A 25,558-nucleotide genomic window follows, 5' to 3' on the forward strand; every position below is an offset into this window, starting at 1 on the left:
CGGTTGTGCAGACTGCTGATCCCAAGTCTGAGTCGCTCTGACAATGCTGCGTTTGACGACAGTGGTGCGAGTTACGCATGATGTACTAGGCACGGGACATCGTCTGAATAACATGTGTGCTGTCGAACAACTACGTACATGTAACAACAGTTCAAGCAGTTTCGGCTGCGAGAATGCTTGTCTCCAGGTATATCAGAGGAAAGATCTCAATAGGTATATCGGTTGCAGAAGTTAATGCTTGATACCCCACGAGTGAAAGGGTTGTAACAGGTGATTCCCTGACCACCCATATCTGCTCGCTGGTTCGCCTTTTTGAAGACCAGAACGTGACAGCAGCGGCTGTAAGCAGCAGCAGGGAGTGGCCAGTGGTGGGGCTTCCAGTCCTCTGCTGCTCCTGATTGGCTGAAAGGCCCACGTGTAGAAGGATTTCGTGGTGAGGCTCGGAGTTCGGGGAATCGAAAGCTGGCCGTCGGCGACCGTGTGGCCGACGTGGCGGGTCGCGGGCGCTCTGGAGCGGAGTTCTGTGTCAGGACGCACAGTGTTCTCGAGTTTCAAAATGCGTTCTCGTTGGCGCGCATCCATTACCGCTTAAGAACTTTCCTGTCGTTATCTGCGAATGTTGCATAGTAATTAAAGTGGGCGTTTACGGCGAATTGTAGCTCAGGGAAACCTCGGTGATGTTAGCTAAGTGGCAGTGGTGCCCCGACTCAAAGTGACTGACTTGGCTGGGGTAATTGGATAGCGATAATCTCAGTTTGTTATCCAAATCTGGGAGTAATGTTTTTTGAGTGACCGTCTTCCTGTTGAGTTTGAACTGTGTATTTCGTACAGCCAGTCGAAAGTAATTTCCTGGACTTGGCTGTGAATGTTCCCAGTACTGCGTTCGGAACTCGAGATCCTGCCTGGGGATAAGTAGGTAGCATGAGAGCCGTTAACTACTGGCTTTCCAGCGATGAGGTTCGATACTTTCCAGCGGGTCGAGGCTCGGCTGGCGACCACTGTGTCGGGCTGACTACCACTGTGTCGGGCTGACTTTACGCGTGTCCCGGTGGTGCAGGACGCTTGCCTGGGTGGGCCGCTAAGCGGCCCCAGTGCGCCCCGTGTCGGCTCTGCCCACCACCACCTAAAGAGAAGGCCGTGGCGCGCTCTTGTGACGTCACGCAAAGCGGGCCAGGGTTGGCTTGGCGCTGCGCTGACAGAATCGAGGCGCACGGCCTGCAAATCTTCGTCAAACGGTTTCACAGAATGTGTTGAGCTGCCGGCGCCCCCCAGCGGCCAGGCGGGCTGCACCCGGCACCTGCCTCCCTCGTGGCGTGGCGGCCTCTGGTTCCACTGCGTCCAGTACGAAAATCGCGGTTAACACTGCAGGTGCCTGGTAAACGCAAAATTCACGAAAATCACTCCACGTAATACTAATTATCACAGGATTTTCAGTTGGGCTGGATACTAAATTCACACAGACACTCCTTTACTTTGCTCACTCAGGTTTTATTTGAACAAATGGGAGACCGTCTATTGATTACGAATCACTGTGTGCTTCTAGTGAAGCTACTATGGCACATGTTTTCCAGGACTCACAGTACTGGCACAAGTTTATCCTTCCACAGTACTGTTTCTGTAAATACGCCTTTAAGTAATGTTCTTCCTTGCTCAAGAGTGGCACATGGAACATTAACTTTTAACATCTGCCATAGTACCCTTACAAACCTCTAGCTTAACAAATCACCATCTTGTCTCACAAACCCAATAATGCTAATCTCATATAACTCTGCCATTCGACACTTTGCGTTCACTTCAAGCCACATTTCACACAACAAGTCATGTGTTACTTTATTACCATACCTGTTTGAGCCACTCTATGTAATCGAACCACTAATAAGCTCAAGAAACCCATTTACACTTTCATGCACACACCACTTCAGTCATTGGCCCCTCTCTTTTGATTTTATAAGTATCTGAATGTCTCTTGTCATGGTACTTGAAATACAAATCATGTAAAAGTACATCTTTCACACACATATGGAAAATTTCCTTGTTTCAGACATAATGTTATATACTAATATCACCACTTCAGTCATTGGCCCCTCTCTTTTGATTTTATAAGTATCTGAATGCCTCTTGTCATGGTACTTGAATTACAAATCATGTAAAAGTACATCTTTCACACACATATGGAAAATTTCCTTGTTTCAGACATAATGTTATATACTAATATCACCACTTCAGTCATTGGCCCCTCTCTTTTGATTTTATAAGTATCTGAATGCCTCTTGTCATGGTACTTGAATTACAAATCATGTAAAAGTACATCTTTCATACACATATGGAAAATTTCCTTGTTTCAGACATAATGTTATATACTAATATCACCACTTCAGTCATTGGCCCCTCTCTTTTGATTTTATAAGTATCTGAATGCCTCTTGTCATGGTACTTGAATTACAAATCATGTAAAAGTACATCTTTCACACACATATGGAAAATTTCCTTGTTTCAGACATAATGTTATATACTAATATCACCACTTCAGTCATTGGCCCCTCTCTTTTGATTTTATAAGTATCTGAATGCCTCTTGTCATGGTACTTGAATTACAAATCATGTAAAAGTACATCTTTCACACACATATGGAAAATTTCCTTGTTTCAGACATAATGTTATATACTAATATCATACATTATACATTAATAAAACCGACAAACTGCAAAGACAGATCCTCGAAGGAAAACGGAGAAAAAACGTCCTACGAAGATGTGTCCAGAAATGCACCATCGCGACGGTAGATGACACTGACGAACGGGAATTCCTCCGACAACGTGCTGCGTTTTCCTTGTATATAACAGGCCGTGTGATTGACGCAACCTATTGTATACACGAAGTATTTCCCAACAATTTCAGTAAGTAGTCTCAGTGCATTAGAATAGGTAGACAGAGGCTACCACTCACAAATAAGCACACAGTTATAAATGAAGGAGACGTTAGGAAGGAGAAGTACTGGCTGTACGATATGAGATTTAATGACATTTAATATTGTCATACCAGGTAGAGTCCATTTTTACTGCTGGGCTTAATGCAGTGTAGTGTGGAGACAGTTATTTGCGAAAAATACTGAAGGAGGCTACAGCGAGGATTCTGAAAAGGGAGACTGTTCATTGTTTCTCCTGGCCAGATTCCTCTCGGCTGCCGAACACAGCTCTAGATCTGTAGGGATGTTGGTTGGGTTCCACCAAAGAAGTATCCTGTTCTTCAGTATGGGGAGCGTCGTTCCATTGCAAATGAAACAGACGAAGAGCACTGGTCCTTGCACCATCGTAGCTAGATGTATATAGTACACTAACTGCGCTATTCCCTGAGCTTGGTGGAACCCAATTCTAATAATAATTCCTATTCCACTTAATATAATGGCTTTAACTGACATAAAAAGACATTGCTTCTTTGAGGCAAATTTGTTGTTATCAACAATTTTGAGTTGCCGCATGGAGCACCTAGTACGTAGGTACATGTATCCAAGCAGTCCGAGACAAATGAAATTGAATGCCACAGACACTGAAATCCCTGCAAGGACTACTATGCGACTGTAGATCAGGTAATATTTACTCGTCTTTTCCAAAGCAACAGCTGCCACACATACTGTACTCCACGGTATAAGCACACACAGCACCTCACGACAGAATAACTGGCTTACTTCAGCAGGTAGTAGCTGGTTAGGAAGCCTGAGATGGCGAACACAAGCATACATCTGGTAGCAGAATGAGTTCAGCCAGATACAGCTGAGAAGTGTGAGGGCGCTGTCTATCAACACTGCTGTAGGTAAGTCAGGGACGCCTGCCATACGATACACCACCTCAGAACACAGGATCTGGGTTATGCACGTGATCTGAAAGGACAAGAATATCTTTCCAGGCAAGTTACGTAACTGGGGAAGGTACATGTATACTCCGGCAGTCGAAAAACGGAAAATAATATTTACCAATATAAATGAGATTTCTAAAGGCTTCAAGCTGTCGATTTTGAAATCCTTGTATTTCAAGGTGGCGTTGTTCAAACTGTTTTTGTAGTTCAGTGTTTCTTCTGTTAGCTTTTGATACAGTACACTGCTACTATTACGCAATAATTTAATTGCGAAAATAGTGAACGTACAATTATGGGGAGTCCTAATGGAGGAAAAGTCGCGACACTTTAGCAACAGAATAGCTCTGGAAACAGAGCAGATGGCGTCTGTAGCGTTCGACTGCAGACATGATTGATCGTCGGGACTATCGAAATAGCAGCGAGCATCGTGCACCGACTGTATCATACTAAACGGGACGTCCTGACAAATGCCGTACGAGTTGACCGCCATCCAGGCCAGCAGACAGAGGTTGACGTTTATCCTCTGCGTGTAGGCCAGGTAGCTGGTGACGGGTATGTGGGGCGACCTCTGCACCACGTCGTCCCACAGCTGCTCGCGGCACTGCTCGCGCTGCTTCACGGCTTCCAGTGGCAGGTCTTCCAGCGGACACGTGGGGTGGTCCAGGGCGTTCACCAACAGCTGCACGCAGTCAGTGTTCACGGAGAGCGTAGCGTGGCTTCTGTCCTCCAGCTGCCACTCCTCGTCTGCAAGAAGACGACAGCAAGTAGGTGGTGGCCGTACACTGCAGGCAGCTGAATCCAAAGTCTTCTCTGGATGACGAGCCTGGGCGTTGTTTACCCACATTACCCAGGTTCAGTTACCCAGAGCTATGTAAGGCGGCATGTCAACACAAAGTAAGAGTACTAACAAAGACAGATATCATGTTACTATGCACGTCTATTTCATCTACAGGGTGTCCAAGGAGTCCCTGTATCGCTCTTGACATAGTAAAAATGAGGAAGTAAATAGGTTTTGATCTTACCACGCAAATAACTGAATATGAAGAATAATAAAGCCTCATGTGGCTCAACGTTGAAAGATTAATGGAAAATTGACACAAGTGTTGAGGAAGTCTTTCTAAGCAGAATTACTAGAACGATCCGCAATAAATCAAGGGGGACAGCGAGACACATAGATATCTGAGGAAGGTGTGATCGTCCATACACTGATCCGTTGGATACATATTTGTTTTTATATCTAACTACGTCCATATAGAATATACTCTTTTGACATAACTCCATAGGCGTCCTGTACAAAGAAATAGGATGCAGGCTGAGTTCTAGTCTTTGTGATATTTCACTTTCCTCAGTGAACTTAGTGACCCCATCACGCAGCGTAAAAAAAAAATGTGATGGAGCATATTTGTCACCAGTTTGTTTCGTTAACACGAGATTGTCGAGAAAAAGCGCAACAAAATACAGTAACTGACGATTTTGGGAGTTCCTTTACCACAATGAACGATTTACTGTTAATACTCTGTTTGCATACATTCAAAAACACGCAGAAAAATGTAATTACTTCGTCTCACTCGTACCTTGTGTAATGATAATAATGCAGCAATTGAGACATATATGCCTCAGCTGCTGAGTGGATGAATGTGGGATTACAACTCCAGACATTTGTGATTCAGGCATTGCTCCTGAGATTCCTTCTGTCACTTATCTCTTCTTTCACCTCTGATATTGATTTATGGAAATCGAAAATGTTGGAACTGTAGAATTGTTCGGAGACCCAATAATTAACTCTGTCCCACAATTATTAACTGGGTAAGTTAGTTCAAAAGTAGGAAGACGGCGAGTGACCACAACCTGCAGTAGGACAATGGCTCGCGAAGCACTATGGTGAACAAACCAGGCTTCAGCTTGATGACGGCTTTACCTACTGCATTCTGAGAAGTCCTGATCGTTGTTTTCCTCGAGCACTATTCCTGTTCGGGGTACAAATCAAAGGAGAATGATACTGATATGCTACACATCATCCAATGTATATAGTTCATTGGCGTGTTGAGCGCAAATGTATACCCAGTAAGACGAATAAGATCTGAAAGATTCTTATACACAGGCACATTCTGTGAAAGGCCGAATGCACGACTTTGTCTTAAACACTCCATTTTCTTTGTTATTCATTCCACTCCCACCACATTATCGTGTTGTGCGCAAGCTTCGGACACTTTGCTGCTCTTCAGCCTATCGAAGTTAGGCCAGTATAGCTTTTATGGGAGAATGAATAAAATGAATGGTTTCAAAAAAATAAAAGCCATAGCGTCTCTACATAAACACATGTACATTGAAGCTGATGATGGTGCTATGGTGAAGATAAGGCTCGTGCTTCTGGCAAGTCACTGGCAGTCAGTTCCCAATAACTACTACGAGGGTAATACAGTATGATGCAGGTGCCGGCCAGAAAGGGTGTATGTATTCAAGGTGTTGGAGTGGGCTGGGTAGTATGATTGACAAGTTGATGTGGGTAGAGGGAGGCGTGACGGAGGGATGGAAATGGTCAGGAGGCTGGAAGCGGGATCATCTACATATTGAAGAGGCATATACGCTAGGATTATAGCTGGTTGGAGGAGTAAGTGTCTACATACTATTCTGGAACAGGAAGAACCAGCCAGCTGAAGTTCCGCTCGAATAGGATACAGAAGGGTGGCAACTGGAGGGCGCACCAGAAGCCTAGGTATCCAGAGAATAGGCGAGAAAAAATGCTTTTGTTCCCCACAATTATGGAACGTTTACAATTTGTGACAAAGTCTGAGGAACTTCAGAAGAGAGGGCAATGTAATCAGCTGGTAGAGGTTGCGTCTGAGACGGCAAATATGATACAGAGTGCAAGGTGTTCTAAGACTGTAAGGAATGGTAAATTTTTGAGAGTGCTGAGATCCAAGCTATATGGGCGGAAGTAACACTGGGGCCACTAAGGCTTTTGGATAGACGAAGGAAGAAACAAGATCAGGGGTTAACGTCCTGTTGGTGAAACAGCTATTAGAGCATAACCCAGAATTGGGAAGAACGGGGAAGCAGGACAGCTGCGTCCATCCATAGGAACCGTCGTGTCATTCCCCTTAAGCTGCGTAGGGACATCGCAGAGAAACTAAATATGGTCGTAAATCAAGTTTGAAGCCAACAGCTTACCACAGCATCGCCTCGTTCAGTGGGTTTTACCCAAGTACAGAGGATGGCTGAATGATGGAATCCCCACATTGTCGAGTTTCCTGTCTTCTTAATTCGAGTTTTTTGTAGGTTGGGGATGCGTGATTATTCCAAGATATGAGAAAGTGAGAGTCCTCTGCCCATGTCAGCAGAGAGGAATGGAGCAGCAGGTCCACCGCCTTACTGCAAGCGCTTATCTTCCTCCACGTAATTGGGCACTGTCCTTGCATTGTGAGAGAACTGTGACTCGGAGTTATCTGTTGAGTGTACGTGACTGTAATGGATGCGTTAAGAGCTTAACATCCACATGTGACACACATGTTGTTGTGTCATGCTTTTAATAAATTTACAAGTAGATAAATGAAACAGTCAATGATCAGAACACATTATTGTTTGGAAAGCAATACACTTATCTTTAGCTCCTCGTGGCTGTGGCTGCGTGAGCACGTGTGGTATTAATTGGGGTTCGAATACACAGGAGCTGCTGAAAACACTGAGCGGCATTACAGTGCAAGTCTGCACATGATGAGCACTGAACGTTTACTACAACTGTGCCAAATATGTGTCTGTTGTTGGCCATCGACTCTCTGTACGTGCATGCTTGGCCTAGGCTTGACTGAGTGACGTTACGCCGACACTGCACCCTGAAGGCAGAAATTCGTCGCTTCTCTGCAGTCGTCATGGAACTGTTGATACCCTCGTAGACAGAACAGAACTCAGGCTGGACTCTGGCAGAACTCGTACCAGGCACTGGCAGAGCTGGAAATACTTGTCGTGTGTGGCGCCTCGAAGCTACAGGAGGAGTGGCTTACTACTTCTTTCTCATAGGCGGTGGCGATGCTGCTTAGGTGTACAGCATCTCTGCGGTGGTCGATTGACGATTTGCTGCAGGCGATTATCGTCGACACCACATGTGTCACCTTCAACAGTGTCACAGACATCAGTGTATCATGATACACTGAGGAGAGGTAATGTAATGTAGAACACTGACAAGAGGTCTGGTGATGAGAAACTTTATGCTTCAATCCCCCCTCCCATTACTGGGGAAATACCAGCAATGCAAATTTCTTCCATCACCTGGATTCGAACCAGCATACCTTTGATGAGAGTACCACCACACAGTCATGTTTATGTGTGCCATGGTGGAAGTTAGGGAGAGAGAAATGATTGGTGGTATTTCTTGTAATAATTCCTTGGGTTTTTAACATAAGTGATTTTGATGTAGCAGAGGCTACACTAAGAGGTGAAGTTACCGAGGCAGAAGGAGATATGCTGTTGAGTAAGATTTACAGTAACAAAAGAAGCATGGTGTGCCAGACAAGGAGCTATACAGTAAACATAATTCATTGGGACACCTGGCACTTGCCAGTTTCCTCCCAGAGATCCGAATGTGCGACTAGTGCGGAATATTTCGCTAATGGAGGAGTCTTCGTACCACTTTTCAATTATAGACCACATGTCCCGTGGACTGACACCAGTGGTTCCCATTACCTTCTGCATTCTCATGCCTTTGAGCACTGCTGACTCTTCAGGGTTTTAGGAGCAGGGGAAAAAAGTGCCTTGAAGCTCTATCCCCCCATCCATCATTACTGATGGTTTTTATTCTAAATTTAAGCAGTAGTGAGGTTCGAACCTGGGTCCCATGACGTTTTGATTAGTATACTAAGACACTACCCTTAAATCATAGGTGAGCCGTGTGATATAAACTTGCATACAGTATGATATCACACAACTTGACTAGATCTATTAGTAAATAAGAGGTTTTTTTTATTTATTTATTGTATTAATTTTTTTTAGGAAGGTCGAAAGTAATGGAGTCATGAGCAGCCTCTCATAAGAATTTCCTGAAATTGTAAGACGTCGTGGTCTCCTTCATTGCTTACATATTCCGCCCTCACAATCGTATTCTGCACATCAAGACGCTTCATTCGAGCCCAAATTCGATAAGATAAAGCCAGTATTGTATGAATTCATGTAAACGATATGCAAATAACTAATAAATCGCAAGTGCGCACTGTGGTTGAAATACTCGAGGCTGGCGTACACACATACATTCCAGACACGACGGTCACAGGAGCTTTTAGCTCGAGAGAGGCAACTGCACCCCAGGAGGCCGGTCCCAAGCTATCTACGTCGGCCAGTAACCGCCTGTAGAGCAGACAGCATTAGCCCGAGTGGAAGGACGAACCCGTGTTCGCCTTAAAAGCAAATTCCGCTACATTGTGTGGGAGCGGTTAGCCTACACATTCTTTACACATAGCACGCAGTTTCAGAGATTTTCACAGGGAGACAGCAAACGCCAAACACCAATACTACAGATTTCCGGATTGGTCGCCTTAAACGAAACGTCATTCTCCCGTTTTAGAAGAGCAATGCTGATTGGCAGGCGATATTTCTGATGCCTTGAGCTGAAGGAGTAATGGAAGAGATCGAAAGATGTACCCCTTCACGTCTGGCGTGGAGAGGGGCCGTTCAGTTGTCGCTCTTGGAGCGATAACACATAATGAGTGTGTGCGCGCTTGTACATATACTCAAAGAGCGAGGAACAAGTCTCTCCACAGTACTTCACTGGGAGAGCACCTCTGTCGAGAGCGAATCGAAGTGCAACTGTATATTGAGTCCTTGCGATTAAGCATTGTTCACTGTGTTGGCCGCCACACTTATGCGGTGTGAACAGACAGAGTTATAGTTAAACGCCTACGAGCGAATTTTTGAGTGGCATCGCGGTGGACTGTTTATCTGACTGGTGTACCACGCCAATAGACTAGGGGCGAATAGGAGTCCTTGACTTCATCAAGGTGTAGGGAGAGTTTGATTGGCAAAGGTCAATCCAGATAGAACGAGAGTTATCTTATTTGTCGGCAGCGAGTGGCGCAGACAGCAGCCATCACAGCTACAGCTCTTGCGACCCCCAAATTTCCTCCACAACAGTACCCTTCACTTCATATCACACGTGACAGCCTCGACTGTGCCTAGCAACATTCTAACCGATAATTATTCAAGTTGAGTAGGTGCAGCTCTCAGCCATTCTGCCAAGTCAATAACAATCTTTAACTTTGTATAGAATTTTCATTAGCGAATCCTATCCTTAAGAGGTAACTTCACATTCTGAAAAGAACTCGCAAATAACATGTTCAATTCATAACTAAAAGTGCTATTGTGATTTCTCAGGATTTTTGCAAAATAAATAATACTTTTCGTTACTTTCATGTTTTTCTTACACTAACTATCACTACTCCAGTACTCAAGTATCGCACTAGTTACGTAAGACGTTTTGTGAATTTTTGTGTCATCTCCTTACAGTGGACGACTCCAGAAGGTATTTATTGCTGAAAGTCTTTCAGGCATTTCTCTTTAGAACGTTAAGACTGTCCGTCTGACTTCTGTAGTAGTGTGGGGGTGGAAATTTCATCTTGCAGGGGCCAAAGGGTAAAGGGTACATCTCAGATTAATCTGTTGCGCAGAATGACAGAATATCACCAACCCACACGCTCACAAAATGTGTGGCTTTATAGTCTTGTGTTGTAAATGCTATATTTAATTCGTTTTGTGGCGTTATAGACAGGTATTTTAAACTGGGACCAAGAGATATGGTGGTCGTATTTGTGTGACATTGTATGTACCGAATTGTCGAGCAGTCATTAGATACAGTGAGTGTATCTTTAAGATTTGAAGCACTGAGTCTGGCTTGTTGAGGTTGTTTGGTAAAGTGGGGTTGTTATAGATGAGAGGAGAATGAATCCTTTTTCAATAGATTGTTCAGTATATGGAAAATGTGGCAGTGTTTTTGTTCATGTGTATCACCAATCCCAGGGTTTCTGATCTGCAGAATGAGGTGCTGGTATCATGATGTCTCACAAGCATCCATTGGCAGTACCATCTGATTGTATGTTGTAGCAATTATCTGTGCTTTGTAGAGTGTAGAGTGACTGGGACTGTGTTACGTCAGTGTTACAATTTTCATTAAAGTATAGTTGTAGCATTGAGATAACATGTGAGTGATGAAGATCTCGTTCGAGCTAACGGAACAGACATATGGATGGAATGCTATGCTGCTGCTTTGTCTTGATGTTTTATAGGTATAGGTTTGAAGCTGAAGTTTTGGTGTGGCTGAAGATAAAGTTGGATTGGTTTTTGGAACAAGTGACTTGGATGTTAAAATGGAAGGTGGCTGTGGCTGTTATCGTCATCTGTTGGACGATATGTGGACGTTGAAAGAGAGTGAATGTTGTGAAAAACAGTGGTTCAAAATTGGATATCTTTCATGTTAGGGATGCGACACAAGAAACTGTTGAGATGATGACAGTGAGCTCGACTGACAGTGTAGAAAACTGTGGATCTGAACTCAATATCTTTGAGGGTGAGGATGCAATGCATGTAGTTGTTGGGATGCGGAATGTAAGTTTAGTGTCGTGAATAATGCGTTTACTTTATACTTATTAGATCATTCGAGTTGAGGCTGTGTAGATGATGCAGTTGTGCAACGATTGTACATTTGGGCACAGTCAACATGGGTGGTTTTACGAACTTCCCGTATGATGCAGTAGTTAGGGTCAGTAACTCCTGGTAATCAGTGAACGAAAAAACGTTCCAAGTTTTTGTTCATTCGATGAGTTATCTGTATGCGCTGTAAATATTAATTGCACGTTATTGACATCTTCGGAAATGCCATTTTCGACTATGTTATGGTGATTTGAAAATGGGTCTCGGTCCGAAACAAATCATGGAATGAATAAAAAATAAAAATTTGCAACTTGGACGTGTTTTTCGTCCTACTGATGGGTGGTCTCGTTTGTAACTGGGATAGGCCAGATGGTTCTGCGATACTGGGTCAGATAGTCGTCAGACTGGAAGTATTTGTGAGATCTGTAGGCTTGGATTTGCGATTTAGTTGATTTTACACAATGGCAGCGACAACAGGTCAGGGCTCAGTTCCTGATACGTTGGTCTGTTATGGGGAAGCAACTAGTTCTGCTGGACAGTGATGCGTAAAGAAGCCGGTAGAGAAGCGCCACGGTTTTAATAGTGGCGGTGGCAACACTTTCAGACAGGGGCGTTGTAGCAGCCTGCTGGATGGTGCAAACCATTTCAAACATCGCCACGTGCTCAGAAGAGATTCGCACGAGTTTTTTCTTCCCCCCCCCCTCCCCCCCCTATCTCGACCGAACTGCCACGACCTCTCCGATCTCTCTGGATTATCACGACCACTTTCCCCTGAAGATAAAATGGCTCTGAGCACGATGGGGCTTAACATCTGAGGTCATCAGTCCCCTAGAACTTAGAACTACTTAAACCTAACTAACCCAAGGACATCACACACATTCATGCCCCAGGCAGGATTCGAACCTGCGACCGTAGCGGTCACGCGGTTCCAGACTGAAGCGCCTAGAACCGTACGGCCACACCGTCGGGCTTAAAGTTAGCTTCCAGACAAACAGCTAGTGGTCCACAACTCTGTAAGGTCTTGTCGCTGCTCATTCTTTAATATCTTGTCGCCACTCGTGAGGTATTCAAACATCAACTAAACCTCACACGTTTGTTCTCGGTGTCCATAACAGTTTCAGTCATGATTATAGACATGCTGCAGAGTGCAGCTCAGTCTAGCAACAGATGGGGTAAGAATCTGCTTGTTTGGTAACTTGCTAACAATGCGTATTTCCTTTTATGTGCCAGTATTATTCTTATGGTGGTCTGCAGTAAATTATCGGCGACAACCGAAATTTTGGAAAGGCCTTTTTTGTCAGTATTACAGTTCCTGGTTGTAATATACGGATATTCTTATGATAACTTACTTCCTTATCTGTTGTAACCCTTTTCGACCACCTTAGTTTCTTAATTTGTCGGCTTACTACCAATGAAAACCCTGCAAGTTCGATTGCCTGAAGCGGTCAAGAGTGACAACGGCAGGCATAAATAATTTTTCCGCTGAGAGAGCACAAGCCCACTGTCCTCCTTTCCTGTCATCTAAATGGAGTTACTCCCTGCCGAACAAGAAGCTATCAGGCAGTTACAAAGAGAGAAATGAACGATTACAACTCGTTTCATGTCTGGTGCACGACAGATAGATGATCGAGTAAGAGATAAAGTCCAGCAACGAGAATAAAATAATAAATTAAAAAAATATAGTGATTCGGACAAATAAAGTTGTTCAGCAGACAGGTGTGATAGCTGTGTTTCCTCAGTCCTACTACAGTTCATAGTATTAATACTTCTAAGGATAATATTAACAGTGTACCTCATACAATTAACTGTTCAGTTACAAATCGAAATATTGTTCGTCGAAGAAAAATAGTAAATACGAACAGTATCGTGCTAGGATCACACATGATTTAGATCACTACACCAGTGACAGTATTGACAAAACATTAGCTTGTCTGTAGCCGTTATGTTGCAGAGACCATTTGCCATTTTTAAAACAAGCCCTAGACTAGGTCTGAAAAAAAACTACGTATGCAGAATTTTAGAGCGTTTATAGAAGATAAAAAGGAACACTTTTTTATATGAGGCACGTGTCGCACACGTATGAAGGTCTTATCTGCACTGGCGTTCAGAGACGGTGTTCGAAGTGCTGTGGGATGGGCACTGTTTTAGAGGTGTTGCGGGTCTCCTACGGGAGGGAGACGAGTTGTTCAGTGTACCAGACACTGGCAGACACCCCAGGCGAGGTGGTTGCCTGTTAGGCTGAGGCTGCAAACATTATTTGTGAGACACCCACGTGTTTCGAGTGTGTTACACAATCGTTAGCACTCAGCTGGCAGTTGAGTAACGTCTCCAAAACATCACACCTGTGACATTTGTGTCACGTAAAATTTGTTCTTTTTAATCTTCTCTAAACACTCCAAAATTTTGTCTACGTAGTCTTTTTTAGTCCCTGCATAATGAATAAGTCAATAATACATCGAAATGAAGTAGTTAGCTTGTCATAGATCCAGACGGAGAGTCGCCGAGGAATCGAAAAACTGACTTTGGAAAGAGCACCAGAGATTATCTTGCGTGGCGTGCAAAATCACGCAAGAGCTAAAACTACATATTGAGAAGGGTATTTGAATCTCATTCCTCGAACAACTGAACAGTTGTCAGCGCATAACCATGAAGTGGCCGGGTCCCAGTATTAAACTTACCTACAACCTTGAAGCCATCTTTGTAGAATGAATCGATGTACTCAGCTGCAGTGACCCAGTAGACACGATGGAGGGCGTACAGATCGTCAGCCAGACTGAACATTTGCGACGCCTCTGGCTGCCGCTCCTCGCACAGCGCACTGAAGTCGTCGTCAAAGGAAGGGCTCCACGGCTGATAGCGCAGCAGGCGTTCACTCAACAGCGGCCGCCTGTAGCACACAAGCTGCCAGGTTAAAAGTTGAAAACCTAGCATGTATAGTTTATGCAAGAACGTACAAGTATCCAAAAATGTGTGTGAAATCTTACGGGACTTAACTGCTAAGGTCATCAGTCCCTAAGCTTACACACTACTTCACCTATATTATCCTAAGGACACACACACGCACACACCCATGCCCGAGGGAGGGCTCGAACCTCCGCCGGGGCCAGCCGCGCACCCCATGACTGCAGCGCCGCAGACCGCTCGGCTTATTCCGCGCGGCTAAAAGTATCCAGAACGGATTTCCACTCACCAGTGGATTAGAAACTTCCTGGCAGATGAGTACTGTGTGCCAGACTGGGACACAAACCTGGAACTTTTTCATTCTTTAAAGGATGCATAGTATCACAGCAAACAATCGCAAATCCATTGGTCTTTTTAGCATTTTAGCGCATCGAGATTTCATCTTTAGATTTCAGAGCACTTGAGTGAGACACGGATTGTATCTATTTCTTGCAGGTCATCCACTCCGTTCTGTGCTGCTGTATCGTTTTAAGTGGTTTCAGACACATCAAGCAGCAGAACTGCAGCGCTTGCCGCAGAATACCTCTTTTCTTTAAAGAAGAATTTCGTATGCATTTCAAGAGAGTGAACATGTGATATTTATGTTAAGGATATGAATGACTTGTTCAAATGATTTTAGACGCTGACATGTAGACTTGTCTGTCATGAGCTGAAGCAAAATCTTCCACTTGAAAATGACTCATAAGGTCGAAACTGCAATAGTAAAACAAATAATTTTTAAGGTCAATGGCCAATATAACGTCCTTATAAAAATAGACATCGAGCTAGGTAGGCACAAACCGAGAGCCGCCGTCGCAGCCTTACTTCCGCCAGTAGCTCAGCCGCTGCCTTCCAGCCGTCACAGAAGCTCCCCTGCACGGCTGGCGGGACCAGCGCTCCCGGAAGGATGGGCACTGCAGTGACCAGAGGCCTCGGGAGTTGCTTCCTGGCCGAATCCTCACTCTGCAGTGGAGAGTGCACGTCGCGGATCCGACACACGGCTCTGACCTGCCAGGGAGTTTCCTATCTGCTTTAGGTGATGTGACATCTGCGATAATTTTCCGTAAAGACTGTATGACAGCTGAAAGCAGAACTCTCACAGGAAGGTGAGTTCAATGGACAATCGTGAGTGTACCGTCAAGCAGGTCCACTTATTCAGTCCCTTTCAGGTAATCCGACGGCTAAGGACAGCGCCATACGATGACTTAAGCTATTTGAAATCCGTCTTTGCAAATACCAAACGTGTTTTTATTTCACAATACGTGTTTTGTTTTACTCATTATCAGTTGTGGCATTTTTATAATGTTTTCGCTTACATCCGGCAGTGTGCATCCCACCATCTCACACTGCTATGCTTGACGTGCGGAAATACATGTCTGCTGACGTAATGTTGCATAAAAATGTTGGTTTACTTGGCTCTGAAGCATTCGCTCCGTCTCGCTTCGTGATTGGTTGGTGCGGGTCTCTAGTTTGGCAGTGAAAATTATCATACAGAAATTGTTGGCCGCAAAACTTTGTCCTAAGGTCAGTGTTCCGTACATCGATTCGATGCATCTGTGTCAGATACATCTTATGTTGAGAATGGAGCCCTCAGAATCGGGTATGAGACAATTTTTTTCCTGATTAATCTACGACTGCATTCCCTATAGCCCATCAACGATGGAAAGTTTCCATACTGCGAGATACAATGCAGAACAATCATTACTCCCTGTACTCCTTGTAGTATGGTCCTTGGTTATCACTGTTACTTGACAACGATGTTGTCAGTTAAAGCATGAAGCTGCATCATAATGAGTTCCGTGTGATGTCTGGGTTCCCAGTTTGACCGGAAAGCAGTCCCTCCCATAAGACATGTGGTGCCATGGAGCTAAGGCTGGCAAATCATTTCCACGCTGCGTACACCAGCACGCTGTTCTGCTTGGAGGTACAGTACCACACCTACTTCACTGACAAGCTGGGACAGGAAGTAGCTGCATACTGACAATGATCTGAATAAACATTATACGGAGATTTTTTTGGCAAAGAATTTCGGGAAAGGGCTGTTTTTAACGCAATGGAACCGTTCATTTCATAAGGCAACCAAAGAAAGTATTTAAGTGGAGGAAGGAGGTGAACATACGGCCGGTGTGGCCGAGCGGCTCTAGGCGCTTCATTCTGGAACCGCGCAGCTACTACGGTCGCAGGTTCGAATCCTGCCTCTGGCATGGATGTGTGTTATGTCGTTAGGTTAGTTAGGTTTAAGTAGTTCTAAGTTCTAGGGGACAGATGACCTCTGCTGTTAAGTCCCATAATGCTCAGAGCCATTTGAACCATTTGAGGTGAACATACAATCTCCACTAAAAAGGTAAAGAAAGCCCGGAAACTTCTGGACAATTTGCCTATGTACTACACAGTAGTAATAGTACAATACTGACTGCCATATTCATTTTGGGGGAACGTGCGTTGGCACACATAGTGGCGAATCCACAGAAGACGCAATCAATACTCGCCACAGGGACGTGGAGTGTCGATAAGCGAGGCAGACCGCTGCCACGGAAGGCAATCGTCGTCAACTAGGGTACAGAGGCAGGGTCAGTGTGCTATAGGCGGCTTTGGCTTGTAGTGCTGGAGCCGTTACTGAAGGTACCATGCGAGTCCAGTAATGAAGTGGATTGGCGAAATTTACAAATGACCGACTGTAAATGGCAATACGTGAACTACAGAAGAGACACGAAATGGTGCGCTGCCTGAACTAGGAGGGCGGTACCTAAACTGCACCACTGCCGTTGGAGCTCTTGACCCCTCATGCGTCTTTGGTTATCGCCTTTGTACTGACATCCAACAGGAGGTAAACACGCTGGGTCGTATGAATAGACAAGACGACGTTCTCTCGAGAAGATTCTCCGAGCAAAAGAACATTTTCTGAGAAAGTTCTTACGAGCAAAACATTCGAAGCCATAATCTGTGACGAGAGGGTTCCTTTTTCTCACTACCTCTGCTCCCTGCTGAGTTCTCGGTGTGTGTGGTCTGCCGTGTCCGGCACAGAAAACACGCGCAGTGTCACGTGTCATTCAGCTCGCTCAAACGGGCGACATGTCTGGAACCGGCATCAGCGTGTTCAGGCAGAGTTGCACTACGTTTCATTTTGTTTATTTTATGTGCGGCAACAAATTATTAAGACAACTACGTACAGTTTACGAAAATGTATTTACTTGCGATGTTACCGAATTTACAACATGTGGAAAACTTTTTAGTTATAGATGTTAGGTGAACACATTATGCGAACGAAATCTTAAGACTAAATGACACCAAATCGGAACTCTGTCACAGTTCTCCAACACGAGATAATTTTGGTTAAATACGACGCACAACTGTCTGCTCGCGTGGCAAGCACGTAAGCGGCCCACCATGCGTTCCTTACGAGTAACAGGTCGCTAGGTTTGCAATAAACCAGTTAATTTTTCTGGTAACCCTACTTATTTCTAACATCACACTATATAAGACTTACGCTGTGAGAAGACATGATGGTGAACGTCTGGAAAAGTCAGCGACACGGTTGCTTGGTGTAGGCCTACAGCTAAATGTTCTCGTACGTCAGTCTGAAAACTTGGGTCAACTATATAGCAATAAAAATGTTTCAATTTTCACTTCTTTTGAGAGGTAGTCCGCAGATAATGTTCTTATTGTCAAAGCGATATAAACTTCTACAGCTCCTCAATTCAGCACTTCGTTCGGCTATATATTTCTTTTTCTGCCTCCCAAGCAATATGAATTCTGCCATCATTGCCAAAATGTAGGTAAAACTTAACAGAACTTACTCAACCCGAAGAATGCTACAGATCTCGCTTCAGTATTTTACGGTTGTGAGAAGCTCCTCTAGTTTTGTTCACACGAAATCGGAGAACGTTCTTTGTTTTGAGCAACATCCCTCACCCTTTTACTCACGATGAGCGCATTCTCGGCTGGAGTATATTCTCTGACTCGCTTTACTCATGTTAACCCCAAAATGTCCTCTCAATATTTCCAGTCCGAAGTATATCCTCCGTTTTACTGACACGCCCCACTATACTTCGCCAGCACCTCAGCTCTCACCTGGACTCTCCCAGTGGTTCTTCGCCGATCATCTCCCACCCTTCGTCGTCGTCTTCATTGCTTCACCACTCACAGAGAGCCGTAGTCTGGCAGCTCCTTCGCCACTGCCTCCGTCAAATGCTCCACCACCGTCGCCGCCACCTGCGCCACCGTCGACTCCCTCTCCAGCAGCGTCGCTGCCTCTGTCGCCGACACCGTCGCCAGCCCCAAACCGCGGCCCGCCCCAACGCCCCCACCACTGCCGGTGCAGGAAGTTCCAACCACATCCACCACCACTGTAGCTTCGTCACCGCCGTCGTAAACTCCTGTCAATGTCCTTATCTACACACAAATGGGGCCACCTATTACACCACAAGCCTCATGCATGCAGTCATAAGACCAAACAAATGAAATAGAATAGATAAAACCTCACGATTCCAAATGAAACCAAGTCAAAAGTGTTTTCACTAAATTTACGAACATGAAACCAATAATTCCTCTCAACTATCGTCCTTTGTATCTACATCTACATACATAATCCGCAAGCCACCGTGCGGTGCGTGGCGGAGGGTACCATGTTCCACAACTAGTCGTTTCCTTTCCTGTTCCGCTCGCTGACAGAGCGAGGGACAGACGCCTGTCTATATGCCTCCTTAGGAGCCGTAATTCCTCGTATCTTGACATCGTGGTCCCTACCAGAAATGTATGCTGGCGTCATTAGGGTCGTTCTGCAACCAGCTTCAAGTGCCGATTCTCTAAACTTTCTCAGTTGTTTTCTTCGAAATGATTGTCTTCTTCCCTCCAACAATTCCCTGCTGAGCTCCCCAAGCATATACGTAACACTTTCATGCTGATCGAAACTCCGGTAAGAAGTCTACCTGCTCCCCCTGAATTGTTTCGATGCCTTCTTTCAATCCGACCTGGTGCAGATCCCAAGCACTCGAGCAATGCTGAACAAGAAGTCGGTCTGGCGTCCTATATGGGGTCTCCCTTACACACGAACCACACTTTCACAAAACTCTCACAATAAACCGTAGTCGACCGTTCCCCTTCCCTACCAGAATCCTCCCATGCTTATTCCATTTCATCTCGCTTCGCAACACTACGCCCAGATATTTCAACGAAGTGACTGTGGTAAGCAGGACACTTGGAGTGCCGTATCCGGATATTACGGCTTAATTTTTGCTGCTCATCCACTTTCTTCTACAGCAAGAGCCACCTGCCATTCATAACACCAACTAGAAATTTTGTCGACGTCATCTTGTGTCAACCTGCAGTCACTCAACTTATTCCATGTGCTCGTTCTTCCGTTAGCACCCCGCAATGGGAAACCGTGTCGAACGCTTTCGAGAAATCTAGAAATATAGAATCTGCCTGTTGCCCTTCATCCATAGCTCTCAGTGCACCATGCGAGAAAAGGAAAAGGTGAGTTTCACAGAAGCGATGCTTACCAAAACCGTGTTGATTTGTGCACATAAGCTCCTTAGTCTGAAGAAAGTTGTTTATGCTCGAACTGAGAATATGTTCAAGGATTCTGCAGGAAACAGGTGTTAGGGATATTGGTCTGTAATTTTGTGGGTCCGTTCTTTTACCTTTCTTATACACTAGAGTCACTTGCACTTTTTTCCATTCGCTTGGTTGTTAGCGCTGATCGCAAGATTCGCGGTAAATGCAAGCTAAGTAAGGTGCCAATGCCGTACACTACTCTTTGTAAAACCAAACTGGCATTCCATCTAGGCATTGCCACTTATTTATTTTCAGCTGTTTCCCTACGCCAGCGGTACTCATTACTATGATTTCCATACGGGACTCTGTGCGATGGTCAAACGACGGCACGTTTGTACCATTCTCTTGCGTGAACGATTTCTTAAACGAGGAATTTTTAACTTCGGCCTTCCTTTTGCTATATTCTAGCGCCAAAGCAGACTGGTCAACGTGTGACTGAATAGAAGCGTTAGATCCGCTTAACGATTTTGCAGAGGACCAAAACTTTTTCCGGTTCTCCGGTGGTAGCTGTTGTATGATTCGCGCACAGATCTTTTCACAGACGCACGAATATCTACAAATCTTGCTGTCGTCATTTGCGCGTTCTCTTTTGAACCGAGAATGTAACAGCCTTTCGTTCCTCAGCATTTTCGGAATTTTGTTATTAAAGCACGACGAGTCTTTTCCGCCCTTGATCCACTTAGTAGGCACATACATTTCCGGATCACGATTTACAGTCTCTTTAAACTTTAGCCATAATTCCTCTATGGCCATAATTCTGGAATTAAATGATTGTATTTTATTGTCTAAGTGAGACGCTGACAACTGCATATCAACTCTCCTAGCGTTCTCGACTGATTTACTGACTTTCGTAACCATAGTCACTATGATAACATCATGATCACTAATCCCCATCTCTATGCTGACGCCATCGATAAGGTCCTGCCTGCTTATGCCGGCTGACGAACTAACTGCTCAACACAGTTTTCGGAAAATGTGCTCAAAAGTCCTTCACAAGACTGTCTTCCTGCACGACCTGCAGTGAATCCATAGACGTTCCAGTCTATATTCGGTTGGTTAAGGTCACCGCCAGCTAGTGTCGCGTGATCTGGGTAATTATGCAATGCTGACTATTTACCTTCATTGAATGGCTCCACATCTGTCCCAGCGGAGTCGGGTGGGTGGTAAAAACACCCAACAACTGATATGGTTTCACCTAGTCCTGTTAAGTGCGACCACGTAACTTCACTATTGCACTCAAATTCAACCTCAGTAAAGAGAAAATTTTTTGTCAACTGGAATGAACATTTCCCCTCCTATGGCGTCGAATATGTCTTTCCGATAAACATTTCAAGACTCGCTAAATATCTCAGAATTTTTTTACTTTGGGTCTTAGCCAGCTCTCAATTCAAGAATAATTTGAGGCTGAGAACGTTCATGGAGGAGAGTAAATTTGGGAAAAATGTTACAGATACTTCGACAGTTGATTGATAAAAGTTTTAGAGTCGAACTGACTTTACTCTGAAAGCTATCTGATTTCCCTAAATGTGTACCAACTGGCGAGTTTTCGTGAGAGTACCTCAAACTACTGGCTACCCTGAAACCCCCCATGCACTCTCCACAAGTACTCTGCTATCCGATTAGCTGCTTCCTTTGTGTAGTGCACCCCTGTCTTGAAATCACAGTAACATTCCCACTGCCTGACACAATATCGATAGTTTTATCCCGTCAAACTATCTGCATGTGTATACACAGTGAACCAGTAACCCACTCACAGTTCTGATGACAGATGTGGAGTAGCAAACAAAAAATCCCCACACAATAAACATTGTGGAGTAACAATACCGTTCCTCAAAAACAGCTCCAGTTGGCTACAAATCATGTTCAATCATCCTGCATAATACTTTATACTGAGTGTGTATTTTACCACCCTGACTGTGATCTGTCCTACTGCCTGTCTCTGTCATCATCCTATAGCACATAATTTCGTTCCTCACGCTGACTACTGCCTCTCCACAGCTGTTTACCGACATCAATTCTCACGATGAACTTAACTGTGGATGTCGGTTGATCACCTTCCTTTCAGAAGACCTAGTCCATTTCCCAGACACACTCATCCCAAAGTGACTCCCCTACCGACCTCTTCAGATATAACTGCAGAAGTCTTTCATCTAATTGATAGCAATCACGACTGAGTCTAATTGTCAATCCTAATCCACGTCTTCCACCTCCATAGCTACCCCACAATAAGCCACCTAAAAGAATCCAACAACACCGCCACAAGATCTGTGGTGCCTGCTGGGAGCTTGTCCATTCCGACATAGGAAGTCACTTGGTCACCCTCCATAGTGCCAACACATCTCGTACACTATTCCATTCCACGGCCCCATATGTCAACCACTCGAGAGACTATTCCGCTTTCCTCCCGCTCGCAACTTCCAGTATTTATGCTCTATGCTACGGACTGATTTAAACACACCAACCACAGCACAAAATATAAGAACGATGGCTGTCAGCTTCCTGCCCTCTGCTGACATTTTCCCATATTCCCTCATCGCTGCTTAGATTTTTCCTGCATCTATTGAGATGAACATGACTTGTGGCTTCCTTCCCTCACCGACTGGATGCCTGTATCTGGACTAGAGTCGCTACTACATGGTATTACCGTAATTTCTCCCGAAGTGGTTTTTTTTTCTTTTTTGTCCCGAATTAGACGAGGACACGCTCACTTTTCGTGTCAGGTTCCACATCATTGTTTCCACAAATTATGAAAACTTTGGAAGTATCTGTAACCATCAATACTTTCTCTAGTAAATGCAGTAACATCAGTTATTGTGTCAGTTTTCTCCGCTGGTCTGTTACGTAATACGTGGCACATTTTAAGACACAATACGAATCAAAATATCGAAGGCTAAACGGAGTCAAAAACCTTTGTAAATCACGAGTTTCTGTAACCATGTCCTTCATTACTGTCTATTAATGCTAGTTCTCTACTCCATTCTGAATTAAATGATCCCTGTGTTTTTTCTATAACTTTAATGAATACTTCCATGGATAAAAGTGAGATAAACTCCAATAAACCATAGTGAGTACGACAGACATTTGAGTGTACACTGGTTTATACCTGAATATCACGTGCCCTAGCTCGTCCTTGTCTTCTTCCACCTCGTAGTGCTCCACCTGTTTGCTGGCGAATTGCAAGTCCTGTACCCATCCGGTTAATTTCGTGCGCAGCATGTCTTTCACACGTTCCATGTCCTTAATCCAACCGTGGAGTTGCTGATCACTTGCGTGGTTACCCTGAGACACACAGAAAATAGTTCAAATTACTTTCGTAACATCCACAAGCAGCAGCCTGTCTTAGTATACAGTTACATGTAGCACTATTACATGACACTGAAATTACTGCCAGCGCATGAATGTAGTACATTCAGTTTTGTACAGGCATAAAAACATTAATGCACAGCAGATGCCTAGTGGGGTTTTATTAAATAAATAAATTTCTCAAACTGTGACATCAGATAAGAGAGGTGCAGATATTTCTTGGTAGTTGGCATTACAGACGTCTCAATGTATGTATGTATACTCCCGTGACGATGTATCCAACGGAAATGTTCTGGAGCTGCCAGCAGCGTCGAGTTCCTACGTGTAAAGCCACATGCCGTGGCTGGAACTCTGAGGAGATTCTATTCAAACTTTTGAACGATTTTCGAAAATAGAATGGCCAGACTGTTGACAAATCCGTCAAAATTCTACTCGTTACCAACGCTGTGAGAAACCTGAACACATGTTATGACCTTCTACAAACGTAACGATAGACATCAGCCGCTCCATATCTGAAACATTATCTGAGTTAATTGTGCACACACGAAATGTCAGTTTGACTCAAAATGTTGTAGTGTTTGTCTGTTACCTGGCTGATGGCTTTTGCCGAAAATTTGCGTTTGTTGCTCGTCATCTAACACAATGTCGTCTGTATCTGAACACGTCTCGAATATTGCAGATTTGAAGGAATGTATTGACTGTCCGAGTGTTAAGATCATTTTTTCTGGACCATTTTCGGGTACGAAGTTCACATTTATGTCACATATTAAGGTCTATGCTCCTTTGACGTTGTACATATTGTAGGCTTCTAAGTCAATGCAGGAAAGATATGGCCATTTAATTACACATTTTCATACTTGAAAAATCACTCACAAAAATCTATAAGGTGCTCCCTGTTGATTTAGAATCATGACATTTAGGAAGAAGCCAGATTTCACAGTGCAAATAAAGGAAAAAATCTTAAAATCCATAATGGTAAATATATAACTCTAGAAAATACTTTTCGTATTATTTTTTATCAGTCTATTTGTCTGTCCATCTGTTGGGAATCTTTTTCTCTGGATAAGTTCTGGGTATCATGTTCAAATTATGTCACATACAAAGGTATACGGACCCATGGCGGCGTAAAAACTGTAAGCTTATAACTGACTCCAGTCAACAGATACGAACGGCCGTTTATGTCTCGTGTTTTGATAATCGAAAACTCACTCATCGAAACCTATAGGGTGCCTTCCATTGACTTGGAATCATAAGATTTGGCAACAAGTAAGTTTTCCGGTACAAGTAAAGCAAAAAATCTGAAACTTGTTAACTTTTAATTATATCACATAAAAATGTCGTTTTCGATTTGGACATACATTGTATTCATGACCTGTTGAAAGTACAACATACGAACATTACTGCATCCAAACATAAAATGTATGTTGTATTCATGATTTAGTACGCAAACAGAAATGTGTTATTAAATCTTCTCTCCCTACATACATAAACTAAAGTCCTCTGCTTGCTTGTTCTTATTTGTTTGGGCTGAGCTGAGGAAATAACATAGAATTTCTGAATCGATCTTGGTATTCATGGGACCAGTATCTTGCCAGTAAAGTTACAATGAGTCGATAATAGGCAAAAATCATTGGGAATCTCGATTCCCAGGTTGGGGAGTTTGTACAGAACCCTTTGTGCGTGAGTCCCTCTCGCACTTGCCCATTCTGTTTTCCTTTCTTCTATCTACCCTAGCATCACCCGGTATGTTGTCCTGGAATGTGAGTGCTCACCACAGACATGGGTGCCGTCGGGAGTGTCTGAGGGAAGTGGGACAGAACTGCTCTTGTTCTGTGTACGTGGAGTCCCCAATCCTTTTGGGTCACACTGAAACAGGTGACAGTGGTTCCACAACAGATTATATTGAGATAGGGAACGAATACTCGAAAGTGCATATTTATTGTGTTAAGGACATACACACCATACACCACCTAACAACAATGTAGCTCATAGCAATTGTTCAAAGCAACGACTGTCAGTCTGAATGAATGCATGTATTGCAATGATGCCTGCAGTTCTTCACACTCTTGCAAAGATCTCGGGTGTCCGTTGTGCACTCGAACAGTAGCAGCTGATAAACAGAGTACACACCTGACCACCAAACGGACCTACTGTACACAACTAGGCTCGTAGCACTCAAGCATCGCATTGGCGCATTAACCCGTGCCGCAAGCACACCACTGACCCTGCTGTCAGCTGTCCATTGCATCAGATAGCTTGTGTCGTGTTCATGGTG

The 25,558-nt window shown here is 44.2% G+C and overlaps 1 protein-coding gene across 1 annotated transcript in view; it reads right to left on the minus strand.

Moving 5' to 3' along the window:
- Nucleotides 1–2,999: 2,999 nt before the first annotated feature.
- The window catches only part of LOC126426455 (uncharacterized), a 125,014-nt gene continuing 102,455 nt past the window's right edge, over nucleotides 3,000–25,558 (minus strand). Inside the window, exons 9-11 of the mRNA XM_050088369.1 lie at nucleotides 23,084–23,259; nucleotides 14,163–14,371; nucleotides 3,000–4,596 (exon numbers count right to left, since the gene is read on the minus strand). Coding sequence (XP_049944326.1) covers nucleotides 3,119–4,596; nucleotides 14,163–14,371; nucleotides 23,084–23,259 — 1,863 coding nt within the window. The 3' untranslated portion in view covers nucleotides 3,000–3,118. The remainder of the gene's footprint in view (nucleotides 4,597–14,162; nucleotides 14,372–23,083; nucleotides 23,260–25,558) is intronic.

This window comes from Schistocerca serialis, chromosome 11 (genome assembly GCF_023864345.2).
Source record: "Schistocerca serialis cubense isolate TAMUIC-IGC-003099 chromosome 11, iqSchSeri2.2, whole genome shotgun sequence".
NCBI lineage: Eukaryota > Metazoa > Arthropoda > Insecta > Orthoptera > Acrididae > Schistocerca > Schistocerca serialis.